Genomic DNA, 17021 nt, shown 5'->3' on the forward strand with positions numbered 1-17021 from the left:
CTGGGGCTGTTTTCCCTGGAGTGTCGGAGGCTGAGAGGTGACCTTATAGACATTTACAAAATCATGAGGGGCATGGATAGGGTGAATAGACAAAGTCTTTTCCCTGGGTTCGGGGAGTCCAGAACTAGAGGGCAAAGGTTTAGGGTGAGAGGGGAAAGATATAAAAGAGACCTAAGGGGCAACTTTTTCACACACAGGGTGGTACGTGTATGGAATGAGCTGCCAGAGGAAGTGGTGGAGGTTGGTACAATTGCAACATTTAAAAGGCATTTAGATGGGTATATGAATAGGAAGGGTTTGGAGGGATATGGGCCGGGTGCTGGCAGATGGGACTAAATTGGGTTGGGATATCTGGTCGGCATGGACAGATTGGACCGAAGGGTCTGTTTCCGTGCTGTATATCTATGACTCCTATCTAAATGTGAGGTGAGGCATTTTGGAAGATCCAATTCAAGAGTAAGCTATACAGTAAATGGAAAAGCCCTGGGGAAAATTGATGTACACAGGGATGTGTGTGTTCAGGTCCATTGTACTCTGAAGGTGGCATTGCAAGTCAATAAAATAATGTCAAGAACGCATACGGCATGCTTTTCTTCATCGGACGGGGTATCGAGTACAAGAGTTGGAAAATCAAGTATAGAACTTTGGTTTGGCCACTTTTGGAATACTGTGTACAGATCTGGTCACCAAGTTACCAGAAGGATGTGGATGCTTTGGAGAGGCTGCAGACGAGATCCACTGGGATGTTGCCTGGTATGGAGGGTGCTAGCTATGAAGAGGGGTTGAATAAATTAGGATTGTTTTCATTAGAAAGACGAGGTTGATGGGAGACCTGATTGAGGTCTACAAAATGATGAGAGGTATAGGCAGAGTGGATAGCGAGAAGTTTTATCCCAGAGTGGGGGGCTCAATTACTAGGGGTCACAATTTCAAGGTGAGAGGGGAAACGTTTAGGGGATATATACATGGAAAGTTCTTTATGCAGAGGGGGGTAAGTGCCTGGAACACTTTGCCAGTGAATGTGGTAGAGGCAGGCACGCTAGTATCTTTTAAGATATATCTAGACAGATGCATGAATGGGTAGGTATCAAGGGGACCCAGATGCTTGGAAAGTAGGTGACAGGTTTAGAAAGAGGATCTGGATTGGCACAGGCTTGGAGGGCCAAAGGGCCTGTTCTTGTGCTGTAATTTTCTTTGTTGTTCTATTTTCTGACCACAGATGCTGCCCGACCTCCTGAGTTTTTCCAGTTATTTGATTTTGTTTCTATTTTCCAGCATCTGTAGTTCTTTAGGGTTATTTCTCTCGATTTTTATCCTCCATTCTCTTTAAGCAAAGGGCTTTTGTTCCATTTTTCCTTCCCTACGTTCCACTGAAATTGTATAGTAGCTTTTTGTCATTCATGCGTGAAGTCCCTGAAGTGTCCCTTTACTGCAGCTTTCTGCGGTATTTCCCCATTTAACTAATGTTCAGCTCTTCTATTCTTCTTCCCAAAGTGGATAACTTCACCTTTTCCCACATTATAGTCCATTGCTTGGATTGTGTTGTATGCATTTGCTGGTGAACTGTCTAAATTTTCAATGTATGTAGGCCTAATTGTAATTTTCAGCTTGCTTAAAATGGGTGTTTTAAATTCTGTAGTTGCAAATTTTGAGCAGGCTTATTTTCAAGGCGTGTATTGAAAATGCAGCCGCATTTTGAACTGGCTGAAACTGGATCCTCATTTACTCAATGAGCTAGGCCTTTGTGTCAGGAATGCAGCTGACATCCAGAAAAGATCAGTTTCTGCAAGTGTACATAGAGGAGCCAATTAGGGATTGGCTCCTCTATGTACACTTGATCACCTGATGAAGGAGCGTCGCTCCGAAAGCTAGTGTGCTTCCAATTAAACCTGTTGGACTATAAACTGGTGTTGTGTGATTTTTAACAATTAGGGATTGGCTGTTTTGCATTTAATGTTGTCTAATGGCGGAGGGCTAATTAATAACCTTGCTCTCAAGGGGACTTTGGGAAATAGTGACCATAATATAAAGGAATTTTACATTAGGTTTGAATGCAGTAGTTTATTCTGAAACTGGAGTCATCAATTTGAAGGAACTTATGAAATCATGAGGGTTAAGTTGGCTCATAGTGTGTTAGGAAAATACACAAAAGAATTTGACAGTAGTTGGACAATAATTAGTATTCAGAGAAATGATACATGGTCTACAACAGATGTTTATTACACTAAGGCTGAAATACTCAAATGGACAGATAAATCAGTCATGTTTAATGAATAACGTGAACAAAGCTCTCAGCTTCTCTGGTTGACCCCTAACTGTTTTCTGAAATGGGCAACAGGCCATTCTGTTGTATCTGACTGTTAAAATAAAATCTCAAAACAGGGAAAAACAAACTGGATGGACCACCTGGTACTGGTCTAAGCACCAGAGAAAACAATGGTGCAAACAGCCCTGTCACCCCTGCATAGTCACCGTCTCCAGCATCTGAGAAGAAATGTGAAAATTGGGGGAGCTGTATCACTGATTAGTCAAACAGCAGCCTAATGTAGTCATACTCACATAATCATGACATTATTCTTGATATCTGTGAGGTAATGCAGTTGGGAAGGACAAACAGGGCAAAGGAATACATGATGAGCAGTCGGGTCCTCAGAACAGAGGGACTTTGGTGTACATGTCCAGCCTTTTAAGGTAGCAGAGCAAGTTGATAAAATGGTTAAGAAGGCAGACGGAATATTTGTCTTTATTAGCTGAGGCTTAGTTTAAGAAGAGGGTGTATATGCTAGAACTGTATGCAAAGTTGGTTAGGCCACAGCTGAAGTATTATGTACAATTTCAGAATGCCCATTATAGGATAGATGTGATTACACTGGAGATTTAGCGAAGTGTTGCCTAGGCTGGAGAATTTTAATTATGAGGAGAGTTAGAATAGACTGGGTTGTTTTCCTTGGAATACAGGAGACTGAGGGGATACATGACTAAGGGCTATAAAATTATGAGGGGCAGAGACAGTGTGGAAAGGAAGAAGCTTATCCCCTTTGTAGAGGGATTAATGACTGGGGCATATGTTTAGAGGGGAGGTGAGGAAAAATTTTGTTCAATTAGAGAATGGTGGGAATCTGGTTCTCTGCCTGATAGAAGCAGAAACGCTTATAACATTTAAGAAGTGTATGGATGTATATTTGTGATGAGGCATACCAGGTTATGGGCGGAGTGCTGGAAAATAAGATAACAATAGTTTGATGCTTGTTTTTGACCATGCAGACTCAATGGGCAAAAGAGCCTTTTTCTGTGATGTAGACCTTGATGGCTCTCTACCTTACAGATAATGTCCAGACAGCGTCATAACTATCTCTGGATATGTCCCATCAGCAGGCTAGACCAACAAAGGTGGAGATGCAGTGGTCTGTATTCGGGAGGGAATTATCCTGGGAGCTCTTGACATTAACTGCAGATCCCATGAAGTCTCGTGGCATCAGATCAGGAGCGAGGAAATCTACTGATTTCAGACTTCTGCCCATCCCAAATACTCCTCCACATTGAACACTGCTTGGAAGAAGCGATGGCCTAGTGATGTTATCACTAGATTATTAATCCAGAGACCAAGCTAACATTCTGGGGACCCTGGGTTTGAATCTTGTCATGGCAGATGGTGGAATTTGAACTCAATTTTTCTTTCCTTTGCACTAGTGTAAGTATAGTAATCAGTTAAAAACCACAAGGTGCAGAATAATTTTATTCAACATACCTATCACCATGGAAAACACCCATGTGACCTGGGAACCAGTAACAAAGAAAGCTTGGAGCTAGCAATGTCTATGTGAAAAACAGCGAAGGGGAAAGTGGAGATCAAATCAAAATGCAGTTAGATGGAGAAATACCCCTCTTTCCCCCCTCCCGAACTGTGCCCAAGTCTCTCTAAAGGCATCAAAAGCAGTGGTGGACACTACGTGCTCCCTCTCCAGGGACACCAGAGCTCAAACGTAATCGCGGTAGAGGAGCAGGTAGTCGGTTGCAATGCCCCCCTCCACAGCCCGCTGCTTGGACCTGTTTATAGCCAGTAAGGCCAGGCTCAGGAGCAGACCCACGAGGAGATCCTCTGACCTGCACACTCCCCTCAGCACTAGGTGCCCAAAGATCAGGAATGTGGGGCTAAAGTGCAAACAAAAATAAAAAGGTTCGTAAGGTATCTGAAAAGGGGATGCAAATGCCAACACCAAATATTTGTAATGACCACGGACTCCACGGTGCTGCAAAATGAACACTTGGGGGAATTTGAATTCAGTAAAAGTCTGGAATTAAAGAGTCTAATGATGACATGAAGCCATTGTCAATTATTGGAGAAAAACCTATCCGGTGCTTCGCGGAAGAGAAGCTGCTGTCCTTACTCAGTCTTTCTACGTGTGACTCCAGACTCTCAGCAATGTGATTGACTCTGAACTGCCCTCAGGCAATTAGGGATGAGCAATCAATGCTGGCTTAGCCAATGACCCCCGTATCTCATGAATGAATAAAATGAAACAAACCTTGAGAGTGCCGAGGGAGCATAATGTACTCCTACATGAGGAATTTCAGCAATGCGTACCACCTGCAAGCTCCACTGCAAAGACTGACCAAGGTTGCTTAGATGACCTCTACCACTTAAGAGGACAAGGGCAGCTGATGTGTGGAAACTCCACCACCTACAAGTTTGCCTCCTGACTTGTAACTATATTGACGTTCCTTCACTGTTAATTGATCATATCCTGGAAATCCCTTCCTAACAGCACTGAGTGTGACTTACTACAAAGGCCAACTCAACCAATTTTTCATAGAATCCCTACAATAAAAAAGAGGCCATTTGACCCATTGAATCTGCACAGAAACCTCTGGAAAGCATCCCATCCAGACCCAGATCCCTATTCTATTCCAATAACCTTGCATTTACCATGGCTAATCCACCTATCCTGCATATCCAAGGATGGTGGGGCAATGTAGCATGGCCAATCCACCTAACTTGCACATCATTGGACTGTGGGAGGAAACCAGAGCACTTGGCAGAAAGCCCCACAGTCACAGGGCAAAAGTGCAAACTCCACACTGACAGTCACCCAACACTGGAATTGAATCTGGATCCATCTCTGTGTGATGCAGCAGTGCAAACCAATGAGTTATTGTGTCACCCCAACCCATCCTAATGGGATACACTGAATCACTTCCTACAAAATTTAATAAATATCTCTTACTCCTACTGTCTCCTTCCACCTAACAAATCTCCTAACTCAGTTTATAATTTCCTCAATTTCATGAGTTTCAAGTTTAAATAACTGTCTCTTATGTGAAACCTATTCAAACATCATCTGGATATTCATTAAAACTATTCATTAACATTCCCTTTCTACTCCTCTAATTCATTTCTCAAACGTGCTAATTGTTTATTAGACCTGCCCTTTTGCAGGTCCATGTTGGTGTTCTCAAAACAGCTCAAATTTTTCAAGTGTTCGCTCAGTGTTTTGTTAAAGATTCCAATTAAGAGGACTGTAATTCCCCAGTTTGTTTTTCTCTCCGTTCAATAGAGGAGTCATCTATGGTCCATACAGCTGCCTGAACCTGAAGCTCTACTTTTCCTGTATTTCCGCCTCTCTACCTTGATTCCTTCATTTAAGACACTCATAAGTGTCCTAAATGGGTACTTTGCATCAGTGTACATCCAAGAAAAGGATATGGAAGGTAGTGAGATTTGTGCTCAGTGTGCTCAGCATTTTGAGATCAGGAAACTGGTAGTGTTGGGTGCCTTGAAGAGCGTTAAGGTGGATAAGTCCCCAGGGCCCAGTGGGATCTGCCAAAGGTTATTGAGAGAGGCAAGAGAGGAGATTGCTGGGGCCTTGACCAAGATCCTTGTATCCTTGCTAGCCACTGGAGAGGTCCCAGAGGATTTGCAATTAGCTAGTGTTGTTCCTTTGTTCAAGAAGGGGAATAGAGATAATCCAGGAAACTATAGATCAGTGAGTCTCTCATCAGTGTTTGGGAACCTATTGGAGAGAATTCTTCGGGATAAGATTTATGTGCATTTGGAGAAGTGTGGCCTAATTAGGTTCAGTGAGCATGGCTTTGTGTGGGACCAATCATATCTTACTAACTTCAATACATCTTTTGAGGAGGTGACAAAGGCGACTGTGGATGTTGTCGACATGGATTTTAGTAAGGCTTTCGACAAGGTAGGCTCATCCATAAGATTAAGCTGCATGGGATCCATGGTGACTTGGCCGTTTGGATTCAGAATTAACTTGCCCATAGAAGCATGTGGAAGCATGTTTTTCTGGCTGGACGTCTATGACTAATGGTGTTCCACAGAGATCAATACTGGGACCTCTGCTGTTTTGATGTATATAAATGGATGAAAACATAAATGGTGGTTTAGTACAAAAGTTGGTGGAATTGTGGATAGTGTTGAAGGTTGTCAAAGGATACAGAGGGATATAGATCAGTTGCAGATATGGGCGGAGAAATGGTAGATGAATTTTAATCCTGGTAAGTGTGAGGTGCTGCACTTTGGAAGATCAAACGGTAAGGAAAAGTATACAGTCAATGGCAAGATCCTGAACAGTATTGATATACAGAGGGATCTTGGGGTTCAAGTCCATGGCTCCCTGAAAGTGGCCACCCAAGTAGATTGGCTGATAAAGAAGGCATATGGCATGCTTGTCTTTGTTGATCGGGGAATTGAGTACAAGAGTTGGGATATCATGTTGCAGCTTTATAAGATTTTCGATATTGCCTTCAAGTCTGGTTGTTGCGTTACAGGAAGGATGTAGAGGCTGTGGAGAGGGTGCAGAAGAGGTTTACCAGGTTGCTGTCTGGATTAGCTGTAAGGAGAGACTAGAAAAACTCGGGTTGACTTCTCTAGAGCGTCAGAGGCTGAGTGGAGACTTGATAGAAGTCTATAAAATTATAAGATGCACAGATAGGTTATGGTCAGAGTTGAAATGTCTAAAACTTGGTGGCATTTATTTAAGATTAGGAGGGTAAGTTTAAAGGAGTTGTGAGGGGCAAGTTTTTTTACACAGCACGGTAGGAGTCTGGAACGTGCTGCCAGGGGTGATGATGGAGGCAGATACGATAGGGGCTTTTAAGAAACTTTTAGATAAGCACATGAATACACAAGAAATGGAAGGATATGGACAAGGGCAGGCAGAAGGGAGTAGTTTAATTTGACATGTTCAGCACAACAGCATGGGCTGAAGGACCAGTTCCTGTGTTGGATTGTTCTATGTTCATAAACTTTAACTCCTTGGCAAGTTTTTTGGTCAATCGATCTAATATCTCTACATGTGGCTCAGTTTCTTTACTTTGTGTTTTATTGTTCTTGTAAAGTGCCTTGTACAGTTTTATTATGTTAAAAGCACAATATAAATATAAATTGTTAAATTGCATTTGCAATTTTACAGACACAAAGTGCAATTCTTGAATTAAAAGAACTTAAGAGGCAGCACGGAGGCTCAGTGGTTAGCACTGTTGCCAGGGACCCGGGTTCGATTTCGGCCTCGGGCCACTATCTGTGTGGAGTTTGCACATTCTCCCCATGTCTGCATGGGTTTCCTCATGGGTGCTCTGTTTCCTGCCACAATCCAAAGATGTGCTAGTTAGGTGAATTGGCCATGCTAAATTGCTCATTGTTTAGGAGTGAATATAGGATAATAGGGTAGGGAAATGGGTTGGTGTGGACTTGTTGGGCTGAAGGGCCTGTTTCCACACTGTAGGGATTCTATTCTGAGATTGATGAAACTTGCTTTTTCCTCATCTATTTCCATGTGGAAGCCATCATCCCCTTGAAATCTGACATACTTTAATGTCATTAATTTTTCAGTGTCCAAGGTCCCAAGCGCTCCTTCCAGATGAAGCAGTGATTATTTGTATTCTTTCAGTCTAGTCTGGGTCCTGACTGATCAGAGTCAGTCTGCCTGGTTTAACATTCCTGGCTTTGTTTAAATTTTATCTGTCAGTTATGAATTGGTGCATTTTCAATGGCAGCACTAATATCGAATCAGAATCTGGTGGGCAATCTGCTTTCTCCTCCCATGCCGTGTAAATGTTGGGTTACTCCTTGAATTGGTATTTTTACAAATTTCCTTGATGAAGTATAATGTAAAATATGATATTTGACACATAATCTACATTAATTGCCTACAGCATGATTTCCAATGCATTGTAAAGACCATATACAGACTGCATGGCTGCTTTACAGAATGCGCAGTATTGGCATGACCCAAGTCACCTGCCATTTCAATATATCATCTTGCTCTTAAGCTCATGTTTCTATCCTGGGTCTGCTGCAGTTTTCCAATAAAGTCCAATGCAAGCTTGAGAAATAGATCCTCATTTTCTGTTTAGGTGCCTTAAAGCCTTTTGGACTCTGAATTCAACAACTTCAGACCATAACTTCTGACCTCCATTTTGATAATACGCTCACCGCCTTTGTATGCAACATGTTTTTTGCTTTGAGTTGACTGTATTCTGCTATTTACACCTAATTTGGATTAATGCTTTGTCACTTCACTACAGCCATTACCACTCCTCAATCTTTTGTTTCATGGCCCTTTTAATTTATAACCTCTAACCCTTTAACATGAGAGCAGGAGTAAGCCATTCAGCCTGTCCAATTTGCCCACCATTCAATACAGCCTTGATTGATTGAATATTTCCATGCCTTTTACTCACCCCCAATCTCCATTACCATCCTGTCAAAGATGATCAGAAACCTATCAATCTACACATTAAACATGCTCAAAGACTGAACTTCAACAGCCCTTTGTGATAGAGAATTCCAAAGGTTTATAACACTGAGTAAAAGAAATTCTCATCTTCGAACAAAGTGGCATCCCCTGATTTTTAAATTATGTCCTCTGATTCTAGACATCCTAACCAGGGAAACATCTTGCCTGCATCTACCCAGCCTTTTACGTATTTTGTAAGTTCCAATGAGATCAGCTGTCAGACCTGAATTTTCCAGCAATTACAGTTTTTGTTTCTGATCTGCAGCATCTGCTCATAAACTTTATAAAATCATAAGGAGTATGGATAAGGTGCATAGCAAAGGCCTTTTCCCTAGGGTAGGGGAGTTCAAAACCAGAGTGCATAGGTTTAAGGTTAAAAATCACACCACACAACACCAGATTATAGCCCAACAGGTTTATTTGGAAGTACAAGCTTGCAGAGTGTTGTACTTCCAAATAAACTTGGACTATAATCTGGCGTTGTGTGATTTTTAGGTTTGTCCACCCCAGTCCAACACCGGCACCTCCACATCAATGGTTTAAGATGAGAGGGGAAAGATTTGAAAGGGATCTGAGGGGCAACCTTTTCACACAGAGGGTGGTGGTAGATGGAATGAATTGCCAGGAGAAGTGGTAGAGGCAGGTATAGTTACTAGGTAAAAACAATGACTGCAGATGCTGGAAACCAGATTCTGGATTACAGTGGTGCTGGAACAGCACAGCAGTTCAGACAGCATCCAAGGAGCAGGAAAATCAACGTTTCAGGCAAAAGTCCTTCATCAGGAATACCTGCTCCTTTTCCTGCTCTTTGGATGCTGTCTGAACTGCTGTGTTTTTTCAGCACCACTCTAATCCAGAGCAGGTATAGTTACAACATGTAAAAGACATTTGGACAGTGCACAAATTGGAATGGTTTTAGAGGGATATGGGCCCGTTCTTCATAGGACAGTCCTGCTGTTCTGGGACAGCAATAGACATTCTGGAAGTCTATAGTAGCAAGAGTTGTCGCTGAGGAGAAATCCACAAAAGAAACAGATGAATGCATTGTTTCTGTGATTTGCCATTTTGGATAGACTTTTTTTTCCAGCTGATAAAGGGCCATAAATAAAAACAGTGTCTAAAGTAAGTGATCATTCTAAAACTGAACTGCAAAAGTGAACTTCCTCTGACAGGTTTGATTGAGCTTTTTGAGGAACTGACTAGATCTGCAAATGAAGGTAGTTTAGTGGATGTTTTCTACATGAATTTTGATAAAGCTTTTGATAAGGTATTGTGTGGAAGACTGATCAAGAATGTAAGATCTCATGGGGCCCAGGGCACTTGGTAAATTTAATCCAAATTTGGTTTAGCAAATGGGGCTTTAGCAGGTAGATGCTTGATGACCAACATGAACACAGTGCGCCAAGATCCCTTTTTTCATTTTGTAAAACTCTGACTCCCTACATACACCACCTCTCCTGCCAAAATGAGACCATTTTTTGTCCTTAGAGCTTCTCCACCTCAATGTGATTTGGGTTTGGAGGTGAGATTTGAGTACAAGTATACTGTAGTCCGAAGTTGCCCAACATACAATAAGTGGCAGCCATAAGGTACTTTGAAGGTCTTCTCTTTGCCTGGTTACCTTTTAAATAACCTGGATTTGGAGTTATTATTTGTTCAATATGTTGTTTCAGGCATCAAAAGATTAAATGAGAAATTGAGGAACTCAGTCTCTCAGAATCAAGAATTTCAGAAGGCATTAGGATTATTTCCAATGTTACAAACTGGTGTTTTATTGTCTTTAGGTACTTCAGTCACTGCAACATATTGACGAAGGAAAATCTTTGACTTTCCAAATGAAGAAAGCAAATTTATTATTTTTCCACATGTTAAAATCTAAAATATTTAGCCTTGGCATAATCAGCTGCATGTGGAAATTCCATCTTGATTCACCTCAGGGAGTGCTGGGAGAACGCAGACATTGGGACTGGCTTTGCTGCTTTTTCCTTCTGTGAGGATCAGGTATCGGATTAGGAGACAGTGGGGGGAGTGGCTAGTTGTGATTAATAGCCCATGGCATGCAAGGCGGAGCCCGCACGAGCCATCTGGCCAAGATCTGGGAGTTGCTGTAGGGGAGATAACAGGAGAGGAAAGAGAGGGGCCAATCTGTGTCTGAAAGTCGAGCTGAAACAGGGATTATATACATTTCCTTGTCTTGGTTTATGGAGAGAAAGACGATGGTTTCACAGGTACACCATACAGTATTTTAAGAAGCCGTTGTCCGTAAATGTTTGTAGATAATGTGTGCTGAGCCATGTGGGCGAACTGTGCAATTTGTATTTGTACTGAATGAATCATTGCTTCTATTGTCTGCCGAGCTCTCTGTTCGTACTGCTGGTTATCAGGGAGGCTGGTTGCATTCCTTTTGCTTTCCATATCTTCGGCCGTCAAAACTCATAAAATACATCAAAGAGCAAAACCTTTTTTAAAATAAAAATTAAGTCTATCTCTGATCAGTTTACAGCAAACCAGAATCATTTTAACAGGGTAAGCTGAATGATACAGTAAAAATACACAGATGGTTCAGCAGTCTATTTATTTAAGGAACCTTTTCTCCTTGTCTGTATACTGCGGCCGTTGAGACAAAGCACAGGATTGTTAACCCTCTGCATGCTGAATCTGCTTCTCATGTTAATGAATGTATAGTCTATGCTGTGCATTTCGAGAAATCCTTTAAGTTATTAATAAATGTGGGCAACCTTAGCTTTTGTGTTGTATGCTCTGAATAAACCAAAAACAACCTTTCTATTAAGAATCAGTATCACTGCCCAGATCCTCCTCGGGGTCAAAAGATTAAATGTTGGCAGTTCCCATTTATATTTTTTGGGCACATAACAGCCAGTCGTCATTGAAGGGATTGCAGCATGTTGAAATAATTTAAGATTTTTTTGCAATTCTATGCTATTTTTTTCTGACCTCACACGCCTATCCAATTAGTGTGGATTTATATTTGAGCAAATGGGTGTAGGCCCTTTCCCTTCTGATCTTTAGCAAACACCAAAGGTATCGGCTTGGTATTGAAAAGCATATACACTGGTGCAATTTACGGTTAAAAATGTAAGAAGTTATTGAGCTCTTTGAGACATGCTTTGTTGCTTACATTCCTTGCAATTTCTGCAACAAATACACCACACAACTTATATAATTTCAGCAATCACACAAAGAAGCAAAAACGATGCTTTTTGCAGTCTTGGGAATGCTATTTAGGAGACATTTTTATCTAATACTTTCAGAGGAGTCTGCTGATAGAGTTTTAATGAAAGACAACATCAATTGCTGCAAAACACAGCCATCTTGATGCAAAGTGCCTCTATTACCAAAAAATATAATTTTGTCATGGTTTGACAGAAGAGGGATTGTAATGTAAAATAGTAAAATTCTAGCTGTAGCAAGAAATGTTTTTAAATTTCATGGAACTCCTTCTGATCCCATCAGCACAAGCACGAATTTTGGTTGAGCTGTTATTCAGTTTTATTTGTAATTCATGTCATATCTCATTTTAAAATCAGGTTACCAGTTGTTTAAACTGAAGAATGTAGTCGCTGGTTTAAATTTCATGCAAAACACAGTGACTTTTAATTCAGGGCCAGCACATTGAGCTTTTAAAAGATTATATACCATGAAGCCAATAATATTGTGGACTTACAGAAAATGCAGTGTACACTTAGTGTTGTCTCCTTGTCATGAGGTTTCCAAGTATCAAGCTTAAGAATGACAGGCAAAATGAAAGAAATCATCACATTGTCTACTCTTGCATGCTATTATTCAATCATCTTTGCTGGATATTGAACATAAGGGAAAGGAGCAGGAGTAGACCATAGGGCCCATCGAGCTTACTCTGCCATTAATACGATCATGGCTGATTATCTGCATTAATTCCACTTTCGCCCTCGTTCACCAAATCCCTTGATTCTCTGAAAGATCAAAATCTGTTTGTGTGCGCATGCAGCCTTGGACTGGGCAAAACCATCTTGGCTGCCTACTGTGAAATAGGAGAAAGTGAAGACTGCAGTTGCTGGAGATCAGAGTCGAGAGTGTGATGCTGGAAAAGCACAGCAGGTCAGAGGAGCAGGAGAATTGATGTTTCGGGAAAGAGCCTTCCAATAGAAATGATGCTTGAGCTGAGGTGGTAGAGAGATAAATGGGAGGGGGTAGGGCTGGAGGAACGTAGCTGAGATTGTGATAGGTAGATGAAAGTGGGGGTAATGGTGATAGGTCGGAGAGAAGGGTGGAGCGGATAGGTGGGAAGGAAGATGGACAGGTCAAGAGGGTGGTGCCGAGTTGGAAGATTGGAACTGGGATAAGGTGGGGGGGGAGGAGAAATGAGGAAACTAGTGAAGTCCACTTTGATGCTGTGTGGTTGGAGGGTCCCAAAGTGGAAGATGAGGTGTTCTTCCTCCTGGTGTGATGTGGTTAGGGTGTGGCGATGGAGGAGGCACAGGACCTGCATGTTCTTGGTGGAATGGGAGGAGGAGTTGAAGTGTTCGGCGATGGGGTGGTGGGATTGGTTGCTGCAGAGTCCCAGAAATGTTCTTTGAAGTGTTCTGCAGGTAGGCGTCCTGTCTCCCCAGTGTAACGGTGACCACATTGGGGGCAACAGATACAGTAATGACATGTGTGGAAGTGCCGGTAAAACTCTGGATGTGGAAGGCTTCTTTGGTGCCTTGGACAAAGGTGAGGAGGGAAGTGTGGGCGCTGGGTTTGCAATTCCTACAGTGATAGGGAAGGTGCAGGAGGAGAGGGTGGGTTGGTGGGGGTGTGTGAACCTGACAAGGGATTCGCGTAGGGAATGGTCTTTACAGAAAGCGGATAGGGATGGGGAGGGAAATATATCTTTGGTGGTGGGGTCTGTTTGTAGGTGGCAGAAATGGTGAAGGATGATGCAATGTATACGGAGTTTGGTGAGATGGAAGGGGAGGACCAGTGGAGTTCTGTTCTTGTTGTGGTTGGAGAGGTGGGGTTCAAGGGCAGAGGTGCAGGAAGTGAATGAGATGCACTGGAGGGCATCATCAACCGTGTGGGAGGGGAAATTGCAGTCTTTGAAGAAGGAGGCCATCCTTCTGAGAAATAGCCTGCTAACACTGTTACCTGGAATGGACGTTTGGAACCTTCTTATACGCTACTGGCCGTTGGATTATTAAACCTCTGCAAAATTCAGCCTTTCAGAGTAAAGAATTGGAAGGGAAATTGCTAATGAGGGAAGCACTGATTTCATTGGTACTGGAGCAACATGATACCTACATTCAAAGCAAATGTTAGGCATTTCTGCTACTTTTGAGCAGCCAGAACAGCATGGGTTATGTTGGATGATTAAAATCTTCTCATTGTAAAGGATGATTTTTGGAAATTATACAATTAAAGTTAATAGTTGCTTGTAATCTGCATGGCTGTGGCATTTGTTGTAGCAGGGGAAAGAGTCATTGGATGGTAGGGTTGAATGGTGCAACCATTCTTATTGTCAGATTTTCACAAAGCATTACAATGTTTCTCTCACCATCTCTAGATTCAGGAAAGTTGCCACTAGTAACCTACTTACTGCATATCATAACACAATTAGTTTATTGGTGAAATATTTTAATGAAGATATTGTGCTGAACTAAAATTAAATAATCCAGGAAGGCTGATGGCTCACTCAATTGATGCTCTAAGTATACCCAGTCCAACACCGGCATCTCCAAATCATGATGCTCTAACATACTGACTTGTTGGACTACATGAGAATTGTTTGTACTAAGAGTTTCCTAAGCACAGTAATGAGTTCCTAATCTGCCACCTTGCTAATTTAGAGAAAAGGAAGAAAAAGAAATTAGTGAGCCACTCTGATGCAACTCCTAGCAGTATACTCAAGAGCTGCAAAAAACATAAGATTAAGAGGTGGAAATCCTAATCAGTGTAAGCATGTTAGGCAATAAGTCACAATCCACCCCCTTCTCTCCCCCCAAAAAAACTCTCTGCCTAACCCATGCAAATGGTCATACAGCCAGAAAATCTGTCGCAAGAGCTTGAACATAGCTCATGATTGGTTTGCTGGTGGAGTGGAGGTAAGATAAGTGATATATTGAATGAATCCGTTCCAACCATGCATGCTACCTATGTCAAAATAAATCCTGTCCTTCAAATTGCATGTAAGAGTATTCCAAAAAAAGGGATACTGAATACCAGTTAGAAAGTTTGGATCACTCCTCTTCCTCCTCCTCCCACCACCACTCCAACTATTTTCTCTTCCTACACAAACCTTAATAATGTCAATTGTGTTCCAGCTCTCAGTATTAATTCAAGTTGGAACCGAATTGGAACCTGGGGTCTTAACGTTTATGTGGATTTGTAGTACACATGTTAATATCTATCTACCAGGGCAGCCAATTGAAATCTGTTGCAGCCAAGGCTTTTTGGATTTTTAAAAGTCTTACCTAATCTTACTTTAATTGCAATCAACTGAATATTCTTAGTGTTTGTTTAAAATTAAGATTTTTGTCTATAAAGTGGATTTCATTAGTTTTTTCACTGCACACCTTTAGCCACTGTTATACACGATGGACAATGAGTACCCTGCAAAGTTCACTCTGTTGAGTTGTTAGCTGTGCCATGATTTATTCAGCCAATGTAGGTCTTTGCAAGGCGCACTCAATAATTTGCGGGCCTGGAAAATATTGTAACTGCATTCGGGTTTGTTTGGAGCTCTGGAGTTGACAATAGCAAACTTCGTTCATTTGAAACCGTCATTGCCTAAGACCAGCCTAGGAAAACCATACAGTGCCGCTGCAGTAATTTCAGTGTACTTGTTTTGAAATACTAATATATAGATTGTGAAAATGAAGCCAAAGATGGTTGAAAACTAATTGTGTTGCGATACTGAGATAACAACATATCATTTCCAGCAGAGCAAACCATTTTGCCTAACTGATGTCTACAAAAGTTTATATTCCTTTTTATATATAAACATCAGTTTACTTATCTATAAGTATTACATGGGCAAGTAAGTAATTAATACATGAAGCAACATCACACAAATGTCAATGAGGCAAATACAGGGTAAACAATGAATCTGATTTTGGTGGTAGAGGTCTTTTATTCATTCGTGGGGTATGGGTGTCGCTGGTTGGCCAGCACTTATTGCTGGTCCCTACTTTCCTTTGAGAAAGTGGTCGTGAGTTGCAGTCTGCATGTGCTGTAGGTAGACTCTCAATGCTGTTAGGGAGGAAATTCCAGGATTTTAACCCAGCAACACTGAAGAAACAGTGATATATTTTCAAATCTCAATGGTCAGTGGCTTGGAGGGGAACTTGCAGGAGGTGGTGTTCCCATGTATCTTCTGCCCCTGTCCTTCGAGATGGAAGTAGTCATGGGTTTGGAAGGTGCTATCTACAGATCTTTGGTAAATTTTTAGTCTGCACATTGAAAATAGTACACTTTACACATTGATACTGTTGGTGATGGAGCGAGTGCATGCTTATGGATGTAGTGCCAGTTAAGTGGGCTGCTTTGTCTTAGAGTGGAAAAGCACAGCCAGTCAGGTAGCATCTGAGGAGCAGTAGAGCCGACATTTCGAGCATAAGCCTTTCATCGGGCATGTGTGGTGGGGGGGTGCCAGAGATATGCTAAGAGATAATTGGTGGTGGGGGGGTGCTGATGGTGATTGGTCGGATGGAGCGGATAGGTGGGAAAGAAGATGGACAGGTGGGACAGTTAAAGAGGGTGGTGCTGGAGTTGGAGGGTTGGATATGGAATAAGGTGGAGAGAGGGGTGATCAGGAAACTAGTGAAATTGATATTGATGGCATGTGGTTGGAGAGTCCCAAGGCAGAAGATGTGGTGTTCTTCCTGTAGGCGTAAGGTGGCTAGAACTTGGCGGTGGAGGAGGCCGAGGGCTTGCATTTGTTGGCACAGAGAGAGGGGGAGTTGAAGTGTTCGGCCACAGGGCAGTGAGGTTGATTGGTGTATGTATCCCAGAGATCTTCTGCGAAACATTCTGCAAGGTGGCGACCTGTCTCCCCAATGTAGAGGAGACCACATTGAGAGCAACGGACCCACTAGATGAGGTGTATGGAGGTACAGGAAAGTCTCTGTTAGATGTGGAAGGATCTTTTGGGGCCTTGGATAGAGGTGAAGGGGGAGTTGTGGGCACAGGTTTTACATCTCTGCGGTGGCACCTCCAAGCACCTCATCTACCGTATGTGATTTGATGTGATTTCCTTTACTTTGGGGAGACAGGATGCGAAATTGCAGAACA

At 42.1% G+C, this 17021-nt stretch overlaps 1 protein-coding gene across 11 annotated transcripts in view; it reads left to right on the plus strand.

The window, feature by feature from the left end:
* The window catches only part of LOC122542077 (RNA binding protein fox-1 homolog 2-like), a 262538-nt gene that overhangs the window by 128572 nt on the left and 116945 nt on the right, over positions 1–17021 (plus strand). The window contains exon 1 of one of the 11 annotated variants that reach the window (XM_043679403.1): positions 10836–10981. The exons of the other annotated variants lie outside the window; for them this stretch is intronic. Coding sequence (XP_043535338.1) covers positions 10955–10981 — 27 coding nt within the window. The 5' untranslated portion in view covers positions 10836–10954. Of the gene's footprint in view, positions 1–10835; positions 10982–17021 lie in introns of those variants that run through there. 11 annotated transcript variants of the gene reach the window in all.

This window comes from Chiloscyllium plagiosum, chromosome 39 (assembly GCF_004010195.1).
Source record: "Chiloscyllium plagiosum isolate BGI_BamShark_2017 chromosome 39, ASM401019v2, whole genome shotgun sequence".
Taxonomy (NCBI): Eukaryota; Metazoa; Chordata; class Chondrichthyes; order Orectolobiformes; family Hemiscylliidae; genus Chiloscyllium; species Chiloscyllium plagiosum.